Here is an 18,800-nt window from a genome sequence, read left to right on the forward strand (position 1 = left end):
TTACACTCACAACGCAATATTTCACAAACTAATGGTCGGATTGCTGTCACATATTGTTTGAAGGTTGGTATTAACTAAAAATCATATGGATTTAATATTAGCACCGCCATATGTGCATCAGACCGAGGACTTTTCAATTGGTTAGTAATTCAGTAATATTCTTAACCTCCGATTCCAAGTGTCGGAACCGAAATCGGAATTGTTATAATTTCAATCGGAATCGAAGCTCCTTAACATCCGAAGCGATGATAATCAATACACTATTTTGAATTATGAAATAAGCAATCTGATTATTGCAAAGATAGTGGATGCGCAATGTTAAAGTAAAAATCCTCAAGCATTTTGACTGCACCAATTACTTTTACGCCTTAATGTACGTTGGCACCAGGTCGTCCTGGATGTGTTGTGATGAGTGGTCCACAAAGCGCAGACCTCCATGTCAATCATTAATTTCTATACTACCAAACTGTTCAGCCCCAATCAACAGTAATGAACCAGCTCTTGAACCCAAACACAAGGTACCAATAGGAAATCAGCAACATACTGAACTTGTCCTGCTACTTCTATCAAATGATAGTCACAACGTAACGCAAAAAGGGAAGACTGAAAAAAGTCCTGGTAGGAAAAAGTTGCAAGAATACCCCATCAATATTGTAAAACAAGAAGAGTACAAACGAATAATGACATTTTCTTAAAACTTTGAACTCCATAAACCACAGAAATCTTCACAAACAAGGCCGACAGCAAACCTCAGCAAATGTTATGGTTATGTTGGCTGCAGAACACAATTCGAGGTGGGATTTAAATTGGTCCACTAAAGTTCTTTTGCATTCGAAGTGAGAATTGTTATTTTGATATATAATTCTGATATTTTCATATTCAAAAGAAACATGAGTCAGAGCTAGAATGTTTCGATGTTTCAACTGAAAATGAACATTATGTAAGTTTGTTCAAAATGCAATCGAAATGATTGAATTCATGATGATTATATGCTCTTTTCTCTGCTTAATTTCTGGCAGGACCACGTTCTCTCAGTCCACTAGTAAATAATAAAACACCATTGGTGAATAAAACAGTTCTTATTATATTATTATTGTCATAAAAGAATATAATTTTTGCTAATCTCTGGTATTTCATCACAAACATTAATAAATTAATGGTTACAATTCTTCTCTCAAGTTTTTCCTTACTCTTCCCACATCTTGCTCTACCGAATTACTTCGTTTCAGTCCCTTGTTCTCTTTACCTGCAATTAAAAAACAGCATCATAATGAGTTCCGAGTAATATGTATTGAATGAGAAAAGTACCTAGTATTTGATTCTCGCATAATTTATATTGTGCTTCCATTTCTTCCAATGCCTTATTACCATCAAGAACTAGAAGTGGTACAGTATTGAATCTTTCATCATTTGACATGAGCCACTTTTCATGACTGTCATGTAAATCCTTGAGGTATTGTAGGGATAATCCTGTCTCTTCAGGTCTATTACGTTTTTTGACTCTTTCATATACAACTTCTGGAGTTGTTCTCAGATAAACTAAAAATTATAATATAATGATAAATCAGTATTATCATGCTGTATCCAAAATTCAATTGAAATGATCAATCAAGAGTTTTGGGGCACAATGAGATATAGTTTGCTTAATTCTGACCTACTAATCCAATTACAACCACTTGTTCATGGTTCTTATAGTAAAAGAGAAAGCTAGTCTAAGTAGCTTAGAACAGGGTTAGTGTTAAGGTTAAGCTATGATATCAAGTAGTGAAGCTAGTTGGAGGCATGTTGCCGCAGATTCAGTTAGTAACTATTAGTTTCTGATGATTAAACGTTTGTAAAGATAATCTAGATTGAAGTGTGGTTAGTACAACATCATAGATGATTCATAGATCAATATAAAAGGACTAATCCCCCTTGGACGTCATCATAAGTTCTCACCTATCAGATCTAAATTTATATCTACATTTTCTCTAATCCACCTGTACCATTGATCCAAGACAGCATAGTCGGCACTGTTGAGGGATCCTTTTCTATAAGCGTGTTCCAAGAAACAAAACCTGTTGTTCTGTATCGACCTTTCGAAGATTTGAACTATGGTATCAGGCTTTAGGGGTTTAGTTGTTTGTACTTTTAGTCTTGAGAGTTGAACGTAACTTTGGAATACGCTTATCCATGTGTTAATATCTGAATATAGTAATTCGAGCAAGTTATTGCCATCTACGTCTCTCCACCATTCGATTGGTTCCTAGTAACACATGAATGAATTATTCTTAGAATTTCGATATTCGCAAACTTAATCAGTCGAACAGGCATTGATTTTTACAGTTTCAGTTAGCCTGGCTTTAATTCGGTGCTGATTGATTTTCAGTATTCAAATAAGGTCTCTTTTCCTTTATGTCGTTTGTATCTTGTATATGTACATTATTCATATATTTTTATCTTGTACTAATTGTGAAAATGGGTTTATACCATTAATAAATCAGCAAACGCCAAAATAAAATCATGTTAGGAACAAGTCTAGATCTTCAACCTGCATCGAACGTTCGCCATAAACACGCGGGGATAGAGGAAAACGATCAAATTCAACACGTTACTCAATAAGTCCCAGGAGACTATGTTGACGAATAAAGTCAATTTTTCAAGAAAAAAAAACTTTTTACTGGTTATGCCCGTGACTTATTGAATCAAGAGGAGAACCACCACATGACTGCTCAGTTCAAAACGAAATTATAGATTTTTTTCTCTTTCATGAGGTTTCAGCATAATTTCTTCAAAAAATAATCTACATTGTAGAATAGCAAAATTTTAAATTTGCGAATGAAAAAAAGAAGTTGGTAACTTTTCGGTTTTCGCAAAATAATTGATGATTATGTTCAATGTACAAAGGACTGATATATTTACAACATATTCCTGAAAAAAACCTACAAAAAATTATTACAAAAGAGGTAAAACTTTAATTTTGAGAAAAAATAGTCGGCCGTCGTACAGTGCTGCCCTCTAATTATACTTCGTAAAGAGAAGACAGATAAAGTGAATGTACAATTTTGTAAATTGTACAAAGCTTGGTCATTGCAAGAGTACCAGAGGGGAAATGAATGGGTTCCTAATGTTTGACTGATACGCGGAAGGCCACGTGGTGGTAATCCCTTTTAAGTGTCAATCATCATTCCATGCCTTCAAAACTTTTTCAATTGTTTTTGTTGAAAATGAATGATCCAGCGACATAAACTACTTTATAATGGAACTCTTTGACATATATAGCAATTTATCATGTCTATGGGAGATCAAAACTAGAGATTATAAGAGAAAAACAGTTAATTACTGATTGAGATTGAATAAATTCATATGGGAAAATGGGTCTTATTTAAACAATCATTCTTTTACCCAAAAACGTGTTTTCTTTCTTTCATTATTATACACTAATTGAATAACTGATGCGGCAGAGTTTTGTTTACTATCAAGTTACAATTTTATAATTGTACCTGCACTTGACAATCGAAAGTTTCTCTCTTAAATGTTTGAGTCAATGCTCTGCACATCACGATAGCAATAGAACGCATCTATTTATAATTACCTCATTGTTAATAACACATTTGAAACATAGTATAACCAAGTTTTTTGAACACCTTATAATCACTAAGATTTGCTGTTAAAGCTTTTTGTTATTACATTTCCACTTTTGATCGAAATTTGGATTTGCCGTTTCGTTTATCAAATCGAATAATATATCTGTTTCGAAGTTCTGATATCTTCGAAAACAATATCTTGTACTCACTGCATATGTCTCGACTGAAGCTAACTTTTCGAAATACTCAATACATGTTGATTTACCAGCTCCTATGTTTCCCTCAATCGAAACTCTAAAAGGTCTTCCTTCTCTTTTGATTTCAACACCTTTTAGTGGCGATATTCCCAAGAAGTTTGCCTGCTTGCCAGGTGAAAACAGTGAAGTGATTGTCTCGTCGTTAGATCCTTTCGCTATATTGAGTAGTACATTTTCCATATTTCCCACAGAAATTGCCTGAACACTGAAAAAATAATGTTGGATGTATGAAAAATAAAAGGTTTTTTTAGATCTTCTGTAAAATGAATCATTCATAATTTTTCCTGAGCTTCACAAACACTAGTTTTCCTCATCATCGAGTTCAAAATGGTCATCAGGACTGAAAATAATTTTGTAAGCGAAATAGCCATGAACAACAAAATTGATGGATCATTTTTAATCTCAGACTCAGATGATAACGTTGTTCATTTTAACCAACTATTCAAATACAAAAAGTATTAGATATGTATGCAAATCCCAGTGTTGAGAAAAGATTATTACAACTTATGTAGCATAGAAACGTACTGCTTTGACATAGGGAATGAAAAATATTAAATGATCGGACATAATATTAATTAAGAAAATATTGAAAACTGTAGAAGATTAATCAATTTCAAGAACAAGCTCTTCCAGCATCAGTCGATAGGGAAAGTATGCTATCAAACAATATCTAATAATAGAAAGAAAAATATAAGAAAGGACGATGTTTGGAATGATTACAATTTCTCGAAAAAATCAACATATGAAGAATGAAAAAATAGAGAATATCATGTCTCTTGACAGATTTACAGATATATAATAAAAAAAAGTTCGAGAATGAAAATAAATTGTTATATTCAAAAATACGATTTCAACTACTTGTATCATCTCTTTATCGATATCTCCAGAAAAATATTTTCATTTCTTCCTAGATATAACAATTCACATTTTGTGATTGTTGCGTGAACAAGACAAGCAGATATCAACTTCATTCCATTGATTAATATCAGTAAAACTAGATTATTATATCAGAACACACAAAATAAGAAGAATCGTATCTGAAAAAATTATATATTATTCTTAATTTGAATATTGGGAATGTGCATGTTGTTTAGTCAGAGATTTCAGTGGTGTATTCAATGATTCGAATATTTCACTGTATGTATTGATAGCTCACTTTACTTACATTATTTGTGTATAATAACTAATAAGCAATATGGTTTGTTTATTTTTCGGCGACGTTTTGAAATATTCATTTATTTCCAAAACTATACTCGTCTAACTAACTAGACACTACCTACTATTTACATTATAATTTTTATTTAATCATTTTATTTCAAATTAACTTATTATATATCTATCAATGTACTTATTGCCACTATTTCTAAGCGCTTGATTAAATAGAAACAATAAGAAAAGCATAACATTTCCTGTTCAAACGACATCTTATTTCTCATAATGTTTAATTGCTTTGAAGAATAACTCAACTATAATTGAAGAGTGGGGGAAAAATAATTTTATTGTATCGACGTTTCAAAGTCATAATAGGTAAATACTGATTCACCTAGGATATAGTATAATAAAAATATTTGTAAACCCCTTTATTTTTTGTAAAGGAGTTTGATCGAATAAGTATAGATGGCATTCGAGCATAGTCTATTCCGTACGATTCTGATCTAGTGTCACATTAGTATTGCATCCTAGAAACTTTTCAACATCTTATTTCATTATAGATATAGACCAATTAAAAGCTTTCAAAAAGCCCAGGATATCATAAAAAATGCTACAAATTTTTGTTTTCAAATATTTCGTTCTAGAAAACCCCAAATTTTGTTGGGCCATAATTGGCACGTTATGCAATAAAGACCACATTCGCAAAAACTATTTATTGAACATAAATGTTTCTTTTGAATTATTTGAAGTCTATGTAAAATCATTCGGTGAAAAATTGTTTGATGCACTATTTCTTTCATAATTTCTGGTATCATAAAAAAACTGCGAAATCTGTATGGGATATTTGATTGAACTCAGGTGGCAACTCTGCAAAGCCACAAAATTTTAGCTCTTCTTCGGGCGGACTAAGGCTTTCAGCCTGCCAACCTTTTCCTTATTTTTCTTCAATTTCTTATGTAGTTCTACGAGGAATTGTTTCTGGAATTGCTAGGTATTTCAAAGTTTTCGGCACTGTTTTTCCAAAATTAGAAACTGGTTTCAAAATAATTTTCATCCTCACTGTCGTCTGGGATATTCATAAGAGTGGCTTTTTTTCCATAAAAAGTTTTTGTATCCAAACTCACGTGTGAAATAAGATTTCGTAATAAGAGCTAGAATGCATATTGTATATGTCCACCACGAGTTCAAGGGACAGTGTTCATAATGTTCTACATATGGCACATATACAGGGTGGCCACTTTTTCAATGGGATTGTATTGGTAACTTTTAAACCATAAGAGTTAGAAGGTCGGTCAAATGGAGAAAAAGTTGCATTCATAGGAGCATTGTCAAACATTTCAAACAAATCGAGATTATCAGGGTCGGTTATTGAGATATCATAGAAAAAGTAAATTCTGTCATTTTGATTTTTCTTTTTTTCCCACTTTATTTCAAATATTATCGAAAAATGTTTCAGGAATTTTTTATTCGATAGTAAATTATCCTCAATTTGACGTAATCAGATTTCGTATCCAACGTTTCGTACTCCCTGGGCCACCCTCAACCTCATTATTTTCAATACGGACCTGTATATTTTATGACACTTTTCGAAATAACTTTTAACGCTGAATTCAACGATATATCATACGATGTCATTCAAAGTTGATTTTCAGGTGATTTTGACCCTTATCCAAATTTCTTTGGGTCGGATATTACATTTAGGTACTTTTAGTTTAATTAACAACATGCAATACATTTTGATAATAAAATCAACTAACTCATCTTGAACTGAATGGAGCATATTAGAATCAAAGCAAGAAACAAGTAAAAATTATTTACATATTTCAATACATACTAATTAAACGGAACTATCATTTAATCAAAGAAAATCAAATGATTATTCGGAAGTAAATGAAAATTAATGAAGTAATTGTTCGAAGTGCCCATCATTTTGTAAAATGCACTTTAAGGTTCTGGAACCCATACTTCTTATACATTTGCTTATTTCATCTCCTTGAATACCTTGTCTCCCGGATTCGTAGTATCATAAATTTTATTTTTGAGATATCATTAATTTTCATTTAGGTAGTTACTTTCGAATAAAAATTTGATTTATCTTTGATTAAATAATAGTTCCGTTTAAATAGTGTGAACTGAAATAGGTAAATAATTTTTACTTGTTTCTTGCCTTGATTCTAATATGTTCCATTCAGTTCAATTTGAGTTAGTTAATTTTCTTATCGAAATGTATTGTATGTTGTTAATCAAACAAAAAGTACCTAAATGTAATACAGACAACTTAAGATGTAGGTTACGGACGCATAGCGCTTCAACCCTTGCTGCTACAACCCCCACCCCCAATTTTTGAATAGGGAAGATGGGGTGAGTGATAACTCAATTTAAAGGTATTTTTATACTGATTTCAGCACAGTAATTGTTTTTTCATTTTATGCATTAGTTCTCGAAATATTCATGCGTTAGTTAGTTAGGAAGGAAGCCACAGTCATAGTTGTTTTGACGCTCAAAATGTCGATTACTACAAGTGCCATGAAAACACCACTTCATTTTCAAATACTTAGTTAAGAATATTTCGAGAACTAATGCATAAAATGAAAAAACAATTACTGTGCTGAAATCAGTATAAAAATACCTTTCAAATGAGGTATCACTCACCCCATCTTCTCTATTCAAAATTTGGGGGTGAGGGTTGTAGTAGCAAGGGTTGAAGCGCTATGCGTCCGTAACCTACATCTTAAGTTGTCCCCCTCGAAACAGAAATCGACCTGTCCGAGCATTTCTATCGAAAAACTTTATTTCGTCTGTAATCTCGTCTGTTTCGTTTTCAAATGGCCACCCTGTATATTTTTCAACGAAATAAGCAAAACTAATAAAAAACTATGTATTCACCGCAATAAGCACGTTCTGTCGAATGTTTCCACTACTTGGTTTTTTTTTCAAGCGAAATTCACATAATTTCGGCAATATCAACGATCTGAAATCACTAATATCTCAACAATTCTTTGACCGGGCTGGCATGACACATCAAATGAGTTGAAATTTTCCCAATTTACCGTCAGATGTAACGCCCTTTTTTTCTTATTGAGCAAACTCCAATTATTTTTCAGTTTTATGCCTATACTAGAAACAGGAATCACTCTTTTTAACACCCTGTATATCGGTATATTATATTCGAAGCGTAGAACAACGATTCCAGATATTTACTAATGAAAATATCAAATCATAATCAATCTCACTGAGGAAACTATCAAACAAGTGGGTTATTGTTATTTATCCACAATAATTATTGTTATTGAAGGAAAGCGCTGTTCGAAAACATTACCGAACTAATCATCTTACGCTTGGGTTATCTTATCCGAATGAAGTTTGCAAGTAAATAATGATTATGCGCCATTGAAATAGGTAAGAAAATTATGATATATGAAATTTTAGATGACGCAATAAGACGAGTTTTTTAAAACCTATAAATTTTATTGAATGTTACGTAGTTTGAGATGGAATTTCCTCAACAGAGGTACAGAAATTTCAATAATAGAGCCCTATTTCACCATTACATCTTTCACGTGTCAAGTTTCTCGGTTCCATTTTGAAGGTTATTTGAAGGTCTTTAAAATTTCTATCTGAGATCAAAAGAATGTGATTCTACATAGTAGCGATTTTATAGAGAGTTAGGAAAATATTGTTTCATCAACGATTTTAAAAACTTTCTGTTTAATACAAGAGTTCTCAAAATTAAGTCAATATGTAAAAAGCCTCAGAGTAATGAACATAGATAGAAGAAGCGAATGTCGTTTTCAGTAAGCAATTTCGTCCCCAAAAAGAATTATCAAATTTGACAGAAGCGCGCGGAAATGGAAACATATCAGTGATACGATATTTCACTCAATTCGCGAGTTCCTCCACAAAGAAGGCGCTTCTTATGTCCCATAGTGGATCAACGTTTCATATTAACTCGAAATATATTGAAATAAATACCTAAATATATCAGAAAACAAACTTCAGGCGCGCCAAACGACGTGAAACAACCGATGCCACTAGGAGAGCAATAATTGCTAAACCTTGGATTTCAGCAGGTAGATACAGAAAATAATAAATATCCTACTTATTATGAATTCGACCATTAGGAAAAATATCGGAATCCAAATATTCAAATTTGCATATTTAGTCGGGAATCAGTCAAATAAATATATTTCATTCAATATAATATAGGTATGTATATTCATAATCGTATAGTAAAATTGTGTATTTGAAAATATATCCCAATCCGAAAAACGTAATCTAACAATGTTCGGGACATTTAAAATTGAAAATACTTCCTCTTTCTATGTTCATTACTTTATAAAAAAGGTTATCAAAAATAATAGAAAAAAAATGCTGTTTGAAATGAAAAGAAATGAAATGAAAGATTTTGTTAATTATAAAAATACATTATCTGGGAATTTATCTAGCCTCACGTTCACGACACTCGATTTAGGTAATACTAAAAATCCTGATGACGGTTTGGCTCGTATGCTCCTCAATTACTCCCATTTCATGACAAATATTTTATTTTAACTGGGCCGGGGAAGTTAGTTTACTAACGTAAACTTTATATTCAGAGAAACGCTACAGATAAAAGTCCATAGGAGTCAAATCAGGACTGCAGGGGGGTGAGGGCAATGAATATCACCTTTCCTGGAGATTAATTTGCCTGGAAAATTTCACAAACTCGTATGACAAAGACACATTGGATATGTTTGACGTTGTGTCATCCTGCTGGAACCATATTCTTTGGTTATAGCCAGAAAAGATCTGTAGTTCAGGCAACAAATTCAAAGCACTTGAAGGCTTCCGAATGGAGAGTTCGGGAACATCACGAACAGACCAAATAACTCATTCCACATTCTCTTTAATTCTCAGTAACCTTGGGCGCCCGCGTTTTGGTTCATCTAGTGTTGAACCGATCTCCTCAAACTTTTTATCAATTTAAAAAAAAAGACACCTTGTATATCATTTTTGAGTCTTGACGCACCTAGGTTCCTATGAGACCTCTCAGAACTTGGAACTTGTGCTAGTTAATGAACAGATTGTGTTTTGCATAGGCTTTATTACTGTGTCCCAAAAATGAATAATAGGCTATTTGACAGTATACTTACCCATTCATTAACATCCTCACAGTTTAGGCTTGTATCAATTATTATTGAATTATAAAAACTCGATCAATGTATACGAACGATGACGTCAATTTGAATTAAAGACGTGTGTCATTTACATTTTCGTTCTTTCGCGTTCAGTGTTTTACTGCAAATTTAAATATTTTCTAAAATAAAATATATAAGTTATTTTGACAGTTTAATTTTCCCTGAAGAAGGATAATCGCAAACATAATCAATAATGAAAACAAACGCTTTCGTGAATGGCACACAATTGTTTATGCTGACGCCACTGCTGATTTTTTGCTGACTCATACAATTTAACCCTTTGAAAACATTTTTATGAGAATTGAAAATATCCACTTGTTTTATTGGCAATAAACATCAAAGGATTTGAAAATGCTGTCAAATAATTAATTGTGGAATTTTCACCTTACAAATAAAAAGAAACCCATTTGTTACAACTGCCCAATCAACAGAATCGATTGATTAGATATTTCCTGAAACATTACAATATTAGCTTTTCAAATCATGTCCGAGTCGAATGACAAGATTTCGTAAATTGAATAGTTCAGAATACCATTTATATTCAAATTTCATTCCAAATAAACAGGAGTTCATAAACCTTCAGTCAACTTTCAGGTAAATATCTATTATGGCTTCGATTTAATTGATAGACAGGTAGGTACCAAAGTGAAGAGCGCATTCGAATCTATCATTTGGCTTGAGTACACCAACAACTACTTATTTTTCGAACGTAAGTGCAGTGACTCATGTAAAATTGATTTTCATGTTCATTTAATGTTAATCATAAATATATTTCATATATTATAGCGTTCCTTTATCATCGATTTGAACTTTGGAACGAAATTAAACAACGAAAAGTTAATGGATGTACACGAATTCGAAAACACCTACAACTATTGTGTGGACACATAAAAAAATTTTCAAATATTGGATTTGTGTGGAGGTATGTTTATAACTTATAACTGCAGATAGTCTCCCACTTGTTTTGTTTACGATTAAATCCCTTCTGGCTGAGCACTTCATAGACCTACTGAACCTCAATACGAAAGTCTACTTCATTACCGAGAATGACCTGTAATGGAGAGTGCAATGTTCTTCTATCTTAAAACGATCAATCAGTTACTCTCTATTCTACAGGTAAAGTCGAAATAGGAGTTTGCCTCTTAACCTCAAAGCGAGAATAATAACAAAAGCTACTTCATGTGAACAAATAACAATAGTGTGTCAAAGATGAGCTCCGGCAGAAAACCAAATCATTTACCTGTTGCCAAAGGTGAGTTTCACACTTTCAAAACGTGGTATTATTCGTTTGAGTGCACTTTTCAGGTTAAACATCAGAACACAAACAATATCTGAAGAATAGGTACGTTGAGAATGCGCACCGATCACCTTGCGCATTTTCAACTAGAATTTGGCGGGAACATTGTAGAAGCAACCCCTGAATACGTTTTATCTGAACTAATGATCTTCATTAGGATAACGATACCTACCGTGAATGTTCAAGGGTTGAAATTTTCATTATTGTGATAATTGCTCTAATTATGCATTAGAATAGATTTCTATTTAGTAAATGTTAGCGTCATCTAGTTCATTTTATCCGTACCAAATTTTATAGGGATCTATGTGCCTGGTGCAACAGATGTGATGCTTGATTATTCGATAGATGGCGTTTTTATGAGAATATACTACCCAACAGATGCTAAGGTCGATCAGGTAAGCACGCTCATCCACAAAAACGATATATCTCGTTTATGATATTTTCAAGTTCACGTATTCAAAGATGAAAAATAAAGATTCGAATGGAAAGCAATTTGTATAATGAATAACGTGATTCAATAAGTATGATTATGATCGCAAAATGTTTTTCTCTTGTTTTTTACCCCAAAATTCATTGATTCATTGATTGAGCTAAGAGAATCAATTCAGTATATCAGTCCTTTTCGTATGCAATTTTCATTTCTTTTTCGGGCTAGGATGTTTCCAAATGTCTGTAGTTTTGAATTACCAGACGATAATGGTCTTGAAAATTCGAGGTAAAAATCAATTTTGCTCAACTGGCCAGCCGCCGTGTACACGATAACTCTGGAAAGGAATATACGAGAAAATTTAAATTTTCAGGATAGCTCCATCTCCATGGTTCGAAGACCACTGTTCAATTCGTTAAATGTCAAAAAGTTTTGGATGATTCCGGATTTATATCAATAGGCATATACAGGGTGTTCCTAATTTGGTGGTACGAACAGAAATAAGAGATTCCTTGTAGGTATAACTTCAGGAAAAAAGTCCTACAAACATGGCCCTGCAAACGCTTTGTTTTAGTTAGAGGTATAGGGTGTTCCTTGTAGTCCTACATTTTTGTGATGACATTCGACTAAAATCTTTTCAAACTACCAGAGGTCCAACAAAAAAAAGTTATGCCGAAAAGAACCGGCACTACCTAGAAAAGAATCCTCCTGTAGATTTAACATTATAATAATTATGCCAAATTTCAATTGAATATCATTATGATTTTCCAATAAATCTTTCAGTTTTTCTGTTCCTCCAATTTAGGAGGACCCTGTATATCACTCAATCCTCTAAAAGAAATATCGGTATATATACAACAAATTGCGGCGTTTGTTCAAAGTGAATAACTATTCAATTAAAAGAGAAAATACATACATAGTTTTGAAACGTTTATCTTGCGCTGTATTTGTATAAAATCATACAATTTTCTTCAAAAATATTGTTGAAGTGTCACTTTGATTTAAATCCGAAATAGCATGGTTATAATAATAATAATAATGTCTTTATTTTCACAAAAAAGTTACAATAATTCTTATCTTATCTTATTTTAGTTATTAGCTAATTTGATTTATTGTGAAAAAAGGCGGAGTCCAGTTATGCTCATGCATATTCTGCTCTACTCAACTCTCAACCCCCAATTTTTTTTCTCAACTAAAAGCAATATATTTTAGGATAATCATAAAAAATGGATTCCCTGGATCCCTGATGCTAATTACTTAGAAGGAATAGCATCAGTACTCATGCTTCTCCCAGTGGTTGTCAAAGGCCTTATATGGTGGTCAGGCAACATACATATCCCTGTCTTGTTCGGAGAAAAAATAAGAAAGCCCAATGGTGAAAAAATGAAATGCATTATATTGTCCCACGGACTTGGGGGTAGCAGATTTTTGTACAGCCTCATTTGTTACGAGCTCGCCTCCCATGGGTTTGTTGTTTTCGCCATAGAACACAGGTAGGTAGGTTTTTTAGAGCTCCGCTATCCTTAAATTTGAAATGAAAGGTTTATCAATCACTGATGGAACCATCAGTATAGCAACTCAGTGATTCGTGTCATACACATAGGAGTACAACTCTGCTTCCGTCGTTTTTTTTCCGAATTTCGTGGCTTCATTGTGAAGAACTAGTTTTACATTTATGATTCAAAGAATTGTTCATCGCTGGCCACTACTTTCCACTATCTTTCGGGCAGCGTACGAATCTCGCTTTGATAAAACTGGCCATCTTTTGAAGCGATCCACGAATCGATCCAATTTTTAACTTCTCGTGTGCCATTAATCCAAACTAGGGATAGTCCGAGGGAGCAACATATGGAGAATATGGTGGGTAGAGTAGGACTTCTCATTTCAACCTTTCCAAGTATGTCTTTACCTCTTCCGCAACATGGGGTCGAGCATTGTAATGTTGTAAAATAACTTCATCATGTCTCTCGTTGTATTGCGCCTGTTTGTTTCTGTTGGTTTCAACAATTCATAATAAACTACGCCGAGCTGGTTTTACCAAATACTGAGCATGACCTCGGAACCATGAATATTCGGTTTGGCCGTCGACATAGACGCATGGCCAAGATATCCCCATGATTTTCTACGATTGGGATTATCGTAATGAACTCATTTTTCGTTTCATGTGATGCAGAAATCCCTTTCGTCTTTACCTTGCAAGCAGCTATTCACAAGCAAACAAACGCTTCAACACCTCCCGACTTCAACTCGTACGACACCCAAGTTCTTTCACTAATAGCAGCCTCACCATAGGTTGAGAGCATTCGAGGAGCTTCAGCCGCAGAATTCTCCATATTGAACCAGAAAATGAAAACCTCCCGCAAATGACGAGAATTGGGCTCGTAAGCTGACATGTTTGAAGGCGAATAACATTATGATGCAGACAAAAATCGAATAATATGTCGATGGCGTTATGTTTATAAATACCTAAGATAAGTGTATGTCATCTGCTATCTATTTATTTCGACTACCACTTACCGCTACAGCCATCTATTGCAAAACAGCGAAACCAGAGTTGTACACCTAATATACTTTTTTCATTTTAATGTATTCCAATATTTTCATGCTTTCAATTATTTTATTTATATTTGTTTCTTTTGAACTCGATCCTACAGTTCCGTAATAGCTATTTTCACTTGTAGAGATAAATCGGCAGCTTACACTTACTACTACCAGGATGAACAACATGCCAAGAACGATTACAGAAGTAATATAAGATACAAAAGAGTCCCTCTCAGTAGAGGCCATTTCGAAAAGAGGAATAAGCAGGTCCATCAACGATCTGACGAATGTGTGAAGGTGTTAGATTTTATTTTAGGCGTAAATGCCGGTAATGTGCCACATAATGTACTAGATGACGTGATGTGCAAAGAGAGAGAATGTAATTTCAAGCTTTCTGATCTGGTTGGCCAGTTGGACGTTGAGAATATAATTATGATGGGGCATTCTTTTGGAGGCGCAACTGCATTGCTTACTTTGAGCCGAAGAAAAGAACTCAGGTGAGCTTATTTCATCAGATATCAGGTGCTATTCGATTGAAGACTCTCGAACAAATAGACTCTGTTTTAATTTGGTTGTCATCGATATTGTGTTTTCAAATGTTGGATAGCTAAATTATGATGAAAGCACTGGTGGAAGGCCAGAATTTTTCTTGAATTTTCTAAAGCTCTAAAGATGTGATGATCTTGAAATTTTTCAAATAGCTTAAAATTGTTATTTCATATCAATGAACAAAATGTCACCTTCTTCGATTTTCATCTTGAATTTTGTACGGTTCTGGACGGACATTCTTGAATTTAACCACGAATTGGTCATCAGTCGGTCGAACCAAATATACAGTCAGTGTGACCAAATGTTTCAGGTATGGAGTACTCTTGGATCCCTGGATGTTCTCTATAAAAAATGAAAAGCTAGATCAAAAGGTCGATCAACCTCTACTTTTTGTTAATACACAAACCTTCCATGTGAGTTCCAACACAGAAGCCATGTCAAGGTATATGACTGATCCACTGAAACGAGAGATGTACACAATATTGTGAGTATTTGAAATCGAATTAAGATCTCTAAAACACCGACTTTCGAAGGAACCATCCTTCATGGATTTTAATGGTATTGGTCCCTTTTCACTTGATTTCCGTATCGTTTTCTATGGCGCTCACGTCCTCTTTCTGTCAATATCGTGTTTTGAGGTTAAATCATCTATCAACAAATTTGATAGAACAAATGAAAATTTCAAAATGATGCCGTTTATTGGTCAATTCTTAGTATGTATAGCGCCACCTCAAGAAAGAAGAGGTAAAAGGGGCCCATGCCGAGCCTAATCAACAGAATTGACTCAATTGACTCAGCTACCAAAACCAATTTTTTTTGGTAAACATATCAATTGAATATGAAGGTACTATTGCCTATAATGAACTAATTAACTCTGTATTGAGCCAGATAAATTAGGCAAAGCAGGGCGGCGAAATTTTTTTTTTGCCGGGGCACCAAAATGTCTAGCCGCGTCCCTAGGTATACTACTATTACTACTTGAGATCTATTTCATTCCATGTATTTTCTTCCTTTAAGAACCACTTACTGAGTGCCGTATCTAGGGCGTGGCAAAGGTGGCACTCGCCACGGGCGTAAGGCCCACATGGGCGCCCAAAAATATCAAAAGAAAAAAATATTGAAGCTACAGGCGGAATAATTCCAAAGATCACAACTCGTTCATGTATACGCCCAGCAACGAATAATGCCGAGGAATCTGGAAACATTTAAAATATTGCTAGCCTTCCATAAAATTTGTGTACTAAGCCTAAAATGATCTCGGGATCAAGAAAACTCTAGTTTAAGGGAAGAAATAATATAAATAGGGCTATGTCCAAGCGTGCCGTAATCTAGTCATAAATATTTCTGTTGAGCGTCGGCATGCTCAAAGGTACCGTGTTCAGATCATAAATATTACGGTCGAGCGTCGACATGTGTTATTACCACTATTTTCACGAGTTTTTTGCGCTTCATCAAACTTGTCGGTATTTCTTCGACAAACAGTACCATCTATTTTTGAGTGCGGCTTCTTTTTCTTTGATACAATTTTATAACGATTGGTTTTTTAGATCTTCAGGAGTTATCTCTTCATATATGTACCTTTGTGAAACGTGTATTTCAATGATTTCAATAGAAATAACAGAATATACAAGGTGTTTATGATTAGTTACGAAAAAATTTGGGGCAGATTCCTTCTCAAATTATAGGGTGGGACTTTCAAATAAACTTTTTTTTAACTCCCTGCCGCTTAGTTACGGCCCCTAAAGATGGCGCCCGGAAAGAAGATTTTAATTTGTGAAAAATTAATAATTGTTTTTTTTTTTGTTTTATTGATTCAATATTAGTACCAGTTTTCAATAGAAATATTGTTTTGACATAATTTTTTTTCTTGAAAACCAAATAATTCACAAAAATGAAGTTGAGCTGACATTTCATGGGGTAGAAGAAGCCGCCCTCCAAACTTGTTTCGCAATAACTTTTTCTCTATTCATATTTTACAATAAGTAAATTAATTTTGGATAGACTAATCCATTCTTAACAAATGAGGTCTCTTGTAATTTTTTGAGAAGTTTTTGAGAATAAAAATATAAACAGATAATACGCCTGAGTTGTGGAGGTTGGAATTCTTTTCGACCTCAAATGTATCCAAGAGGCAGATGTCAAAACGATATTATTATAGAGAAATGGTACGAATATAAAATGAATGGAACAAAAAAAAATTATAAACTTTTCACAAATTGAAAACTACTTTTCGGGAGCCATCTTTAGGGAGCTGTAACTAAGGAGAGGGAGGCGCAAAAAAAGTTTGTATTAAAGACCCACCCTATTTTTTGACAAGGAATTGCTCCCTGAATTTTTTCGCAACTATTCATATACAACCTGTATAATATTATATTGTTTATTATTTTGAAACTTTATATGACTCAAATTATGAATAAAAAACATACTATAAGAAAATATAATGGGTGAAAAAAAATCTTCGAAAATGGGGGGCGCTGTCTAACATATTGCCACAGGCGCAATGGTACCTAGATACGGCTCTGCACTTACTTAACACATTTGCAGCAATGAATAGATAATGATGTAAACATACGTCAATACTCTTCATTAAGTATAGTCATATTTTATTTTACCCAAACAACTTATGACGGTTGAAAATATATACAAACCTAATAAATATAAATGAAATTTAACCTTTGTACGGAAAAAATTCAATGCATCGATGTTCATTCAAAATAATGATCTCTAACTTCTTATTCTTCATTTTCCAGGCATACCACCCATGAAAATCAATCGGATTCTGTGCTTCTTATAGGATATTGGCTGAACTGGTTCATGAAGAAACTAGATCCTTTCATGGCACTCAGAATAAACAACTCACTGATCCTAAAATTCTTGAACGTTCATGTTGGTTATCCAAGTGATGCAGCCCAACATGAAGATCTTATAAACGAGCAGAGTAAAAATATCGACAAGGGCCTCACCAAACCTTGGATTTGATTTTTGTGAAATTTTTCCGAATATGTTTAATTTAGAAATATGAATGTTATTGTTTTTTTTCTACTTTTGTCAGTTTTGGTTGTATTTATTCGATATCTTTATTGTTGTTATTCAATGACGAACATTCTCTCTGAAAATAGTAGTGGAATATCAAAATATTATGTAAAAGTAAAATAAAATAAATATTTATTTTAACTAAGTAAATTACTGATATCCGAAAGCTTTAATGATTTTTGTTTATAAAAATTAAGAAAGAAGCACCGAGTTTTGGTTTTCGGTTGTATAAAAATATTGAATATGAAAAATTTTATAATTCGGGATTGATCTGAATCATGACCCAAGTTCCATGAAATTATTACAATAATTCAGTGATTTTCAAGTACTGTAATCATGCAGTGATTCTCGATAATTCCTTCATTCACATCTTGAATTCACATTCGCGGTTTATCTTGTTGGCTGTTTCTAATCCATTCAAAGAATTAAAGAAATAATAACATTCCTTTGTATCATGGTGTTCAGCTACTGAACTGCTACCAAATTCGATTTTTACGGTTATCTTTGAGAAGAAACCCCAATATATTCTTTATACATATTTTGAAGCTGCCAAAGCAATAAATGATAATAAACGAAAATCTATTAGAGACATAGATTCTGAGTAAATATGACGAATAAATGTGTATTGATTTAGATTGAGTTTGTATAGCTCAAAACAAATGGGTATTAGCCGTTATTACTTAATTGGTCTTAAAATAATAACATCGATTGATGATGGATACAGCATCTTTAGATTGATGATTCGATACAACATAATCCTGATGCGATGTCCCGTAGCTTTGGCAGGCAGATGTCTATTAA

The 18,800-nt window shown here is 33.4% G+C and overlaps 2 protein-coding genes across 6 annotated transcripts; one reads left to right on the top strand and one right to left on the bottom strand.

Annotated features, from left to right (window-relative positions):
* Nucleotides 1–1,060: 1,060 nt before the first annotated feature.
* Nucleotides 1,061–11,624, bottom strand: LOC123682104 (deoxynucleoside kinase-like). Of its 2 annotated transcripts, none has more exons than XM_045620513.1 (5): nt 11,393–11,624; nt 3,776–4,028; nt 1,939–2,245; nt 1,309–1,539; nt 1,061–1,246 (listed from the first exon to the last, which is right to left on the bottom strand). In XM_045620513.1, exons 1-5 carry the CDS (start codon nt 11,527–11,529, stop codon nt 1,161–1,163), a joined length of 1,014 nt encoding a protein of 337 aa, XP_045476469.1. In that variant the 5' UTR covers nt 11,530–11,624; the 3' UTR covers nt 1,061–1,160. The 2 variants fall into 2 exon arrangements, with proteins under 2 accessions (XP_045476469.1, XP_045476470.1); XM_045620514.1 differs by lacking the exon at nt 11,393–11,624 and adding an exon at nt 4,989–5,128.
* On the top strand, nt 4,797–18,149 carry LOC123682102 (platelet-activating factor acetylhydrolase-like). Of its 4 annotated transcripts, XM_045620509.1 has the most exons (9): nt 4,797–4,960; nt 10,747–10,861; nt 10,939–11,074; nt 11,269–11,404; nt 11,747–11,844; nt 13,089–13,369; nt 14,558–14,914; nt 15,277–15,450; nt 17,717–18,149. In XM_045620509.1, exons 4-9 carry the CDS (start codon nt 11,362–11,364, stop codon nt 17,943–17,945), a joined length of 1,182 nt encoding a protein of 393 aa, XP_045476465.1. In that variant the 5' UTR covers nt 4,797–4,960; nt 10,747–10,861; nt 10,939–11,074; nt 11,269–11,361; the 3' UTR covers nt 17,946–18,149. The 4 variants fall into 4 exon arrangements, with proteins under 4 accessions (XP_045476465.1, XP_045476466.1, XP_045476467.1 ...); XM_045620510.1 differs by lacking the exon at nt 4,797–4,960 and having other exon boundaries at nt 10,108–10,861; XM_045620511.1 differs by lacking the exons at nt 4,797–4,960; nt 10,747–10,861 and adding an exon at nt 10,587–10,746.
* Nucleotides 18,150–18,800: the final 651 nt, after the last annotated feature.

The sequence above is a fragment of the Harmonia axyridis genome, chromosome 6 (genome assembly GCF_914767665.1).
Source record: "Harmonia axyridis chromosome 6, icHarAxyr1.1, whole genome shotgun sequence".
Taxonomy (NCBI): domain Eukaryota; kingdom Metazoa; phylum Arthropoda; class Insecta; order Coleoptera; family Coccinellidae; genus Harmonia; species Harmonia axyridis.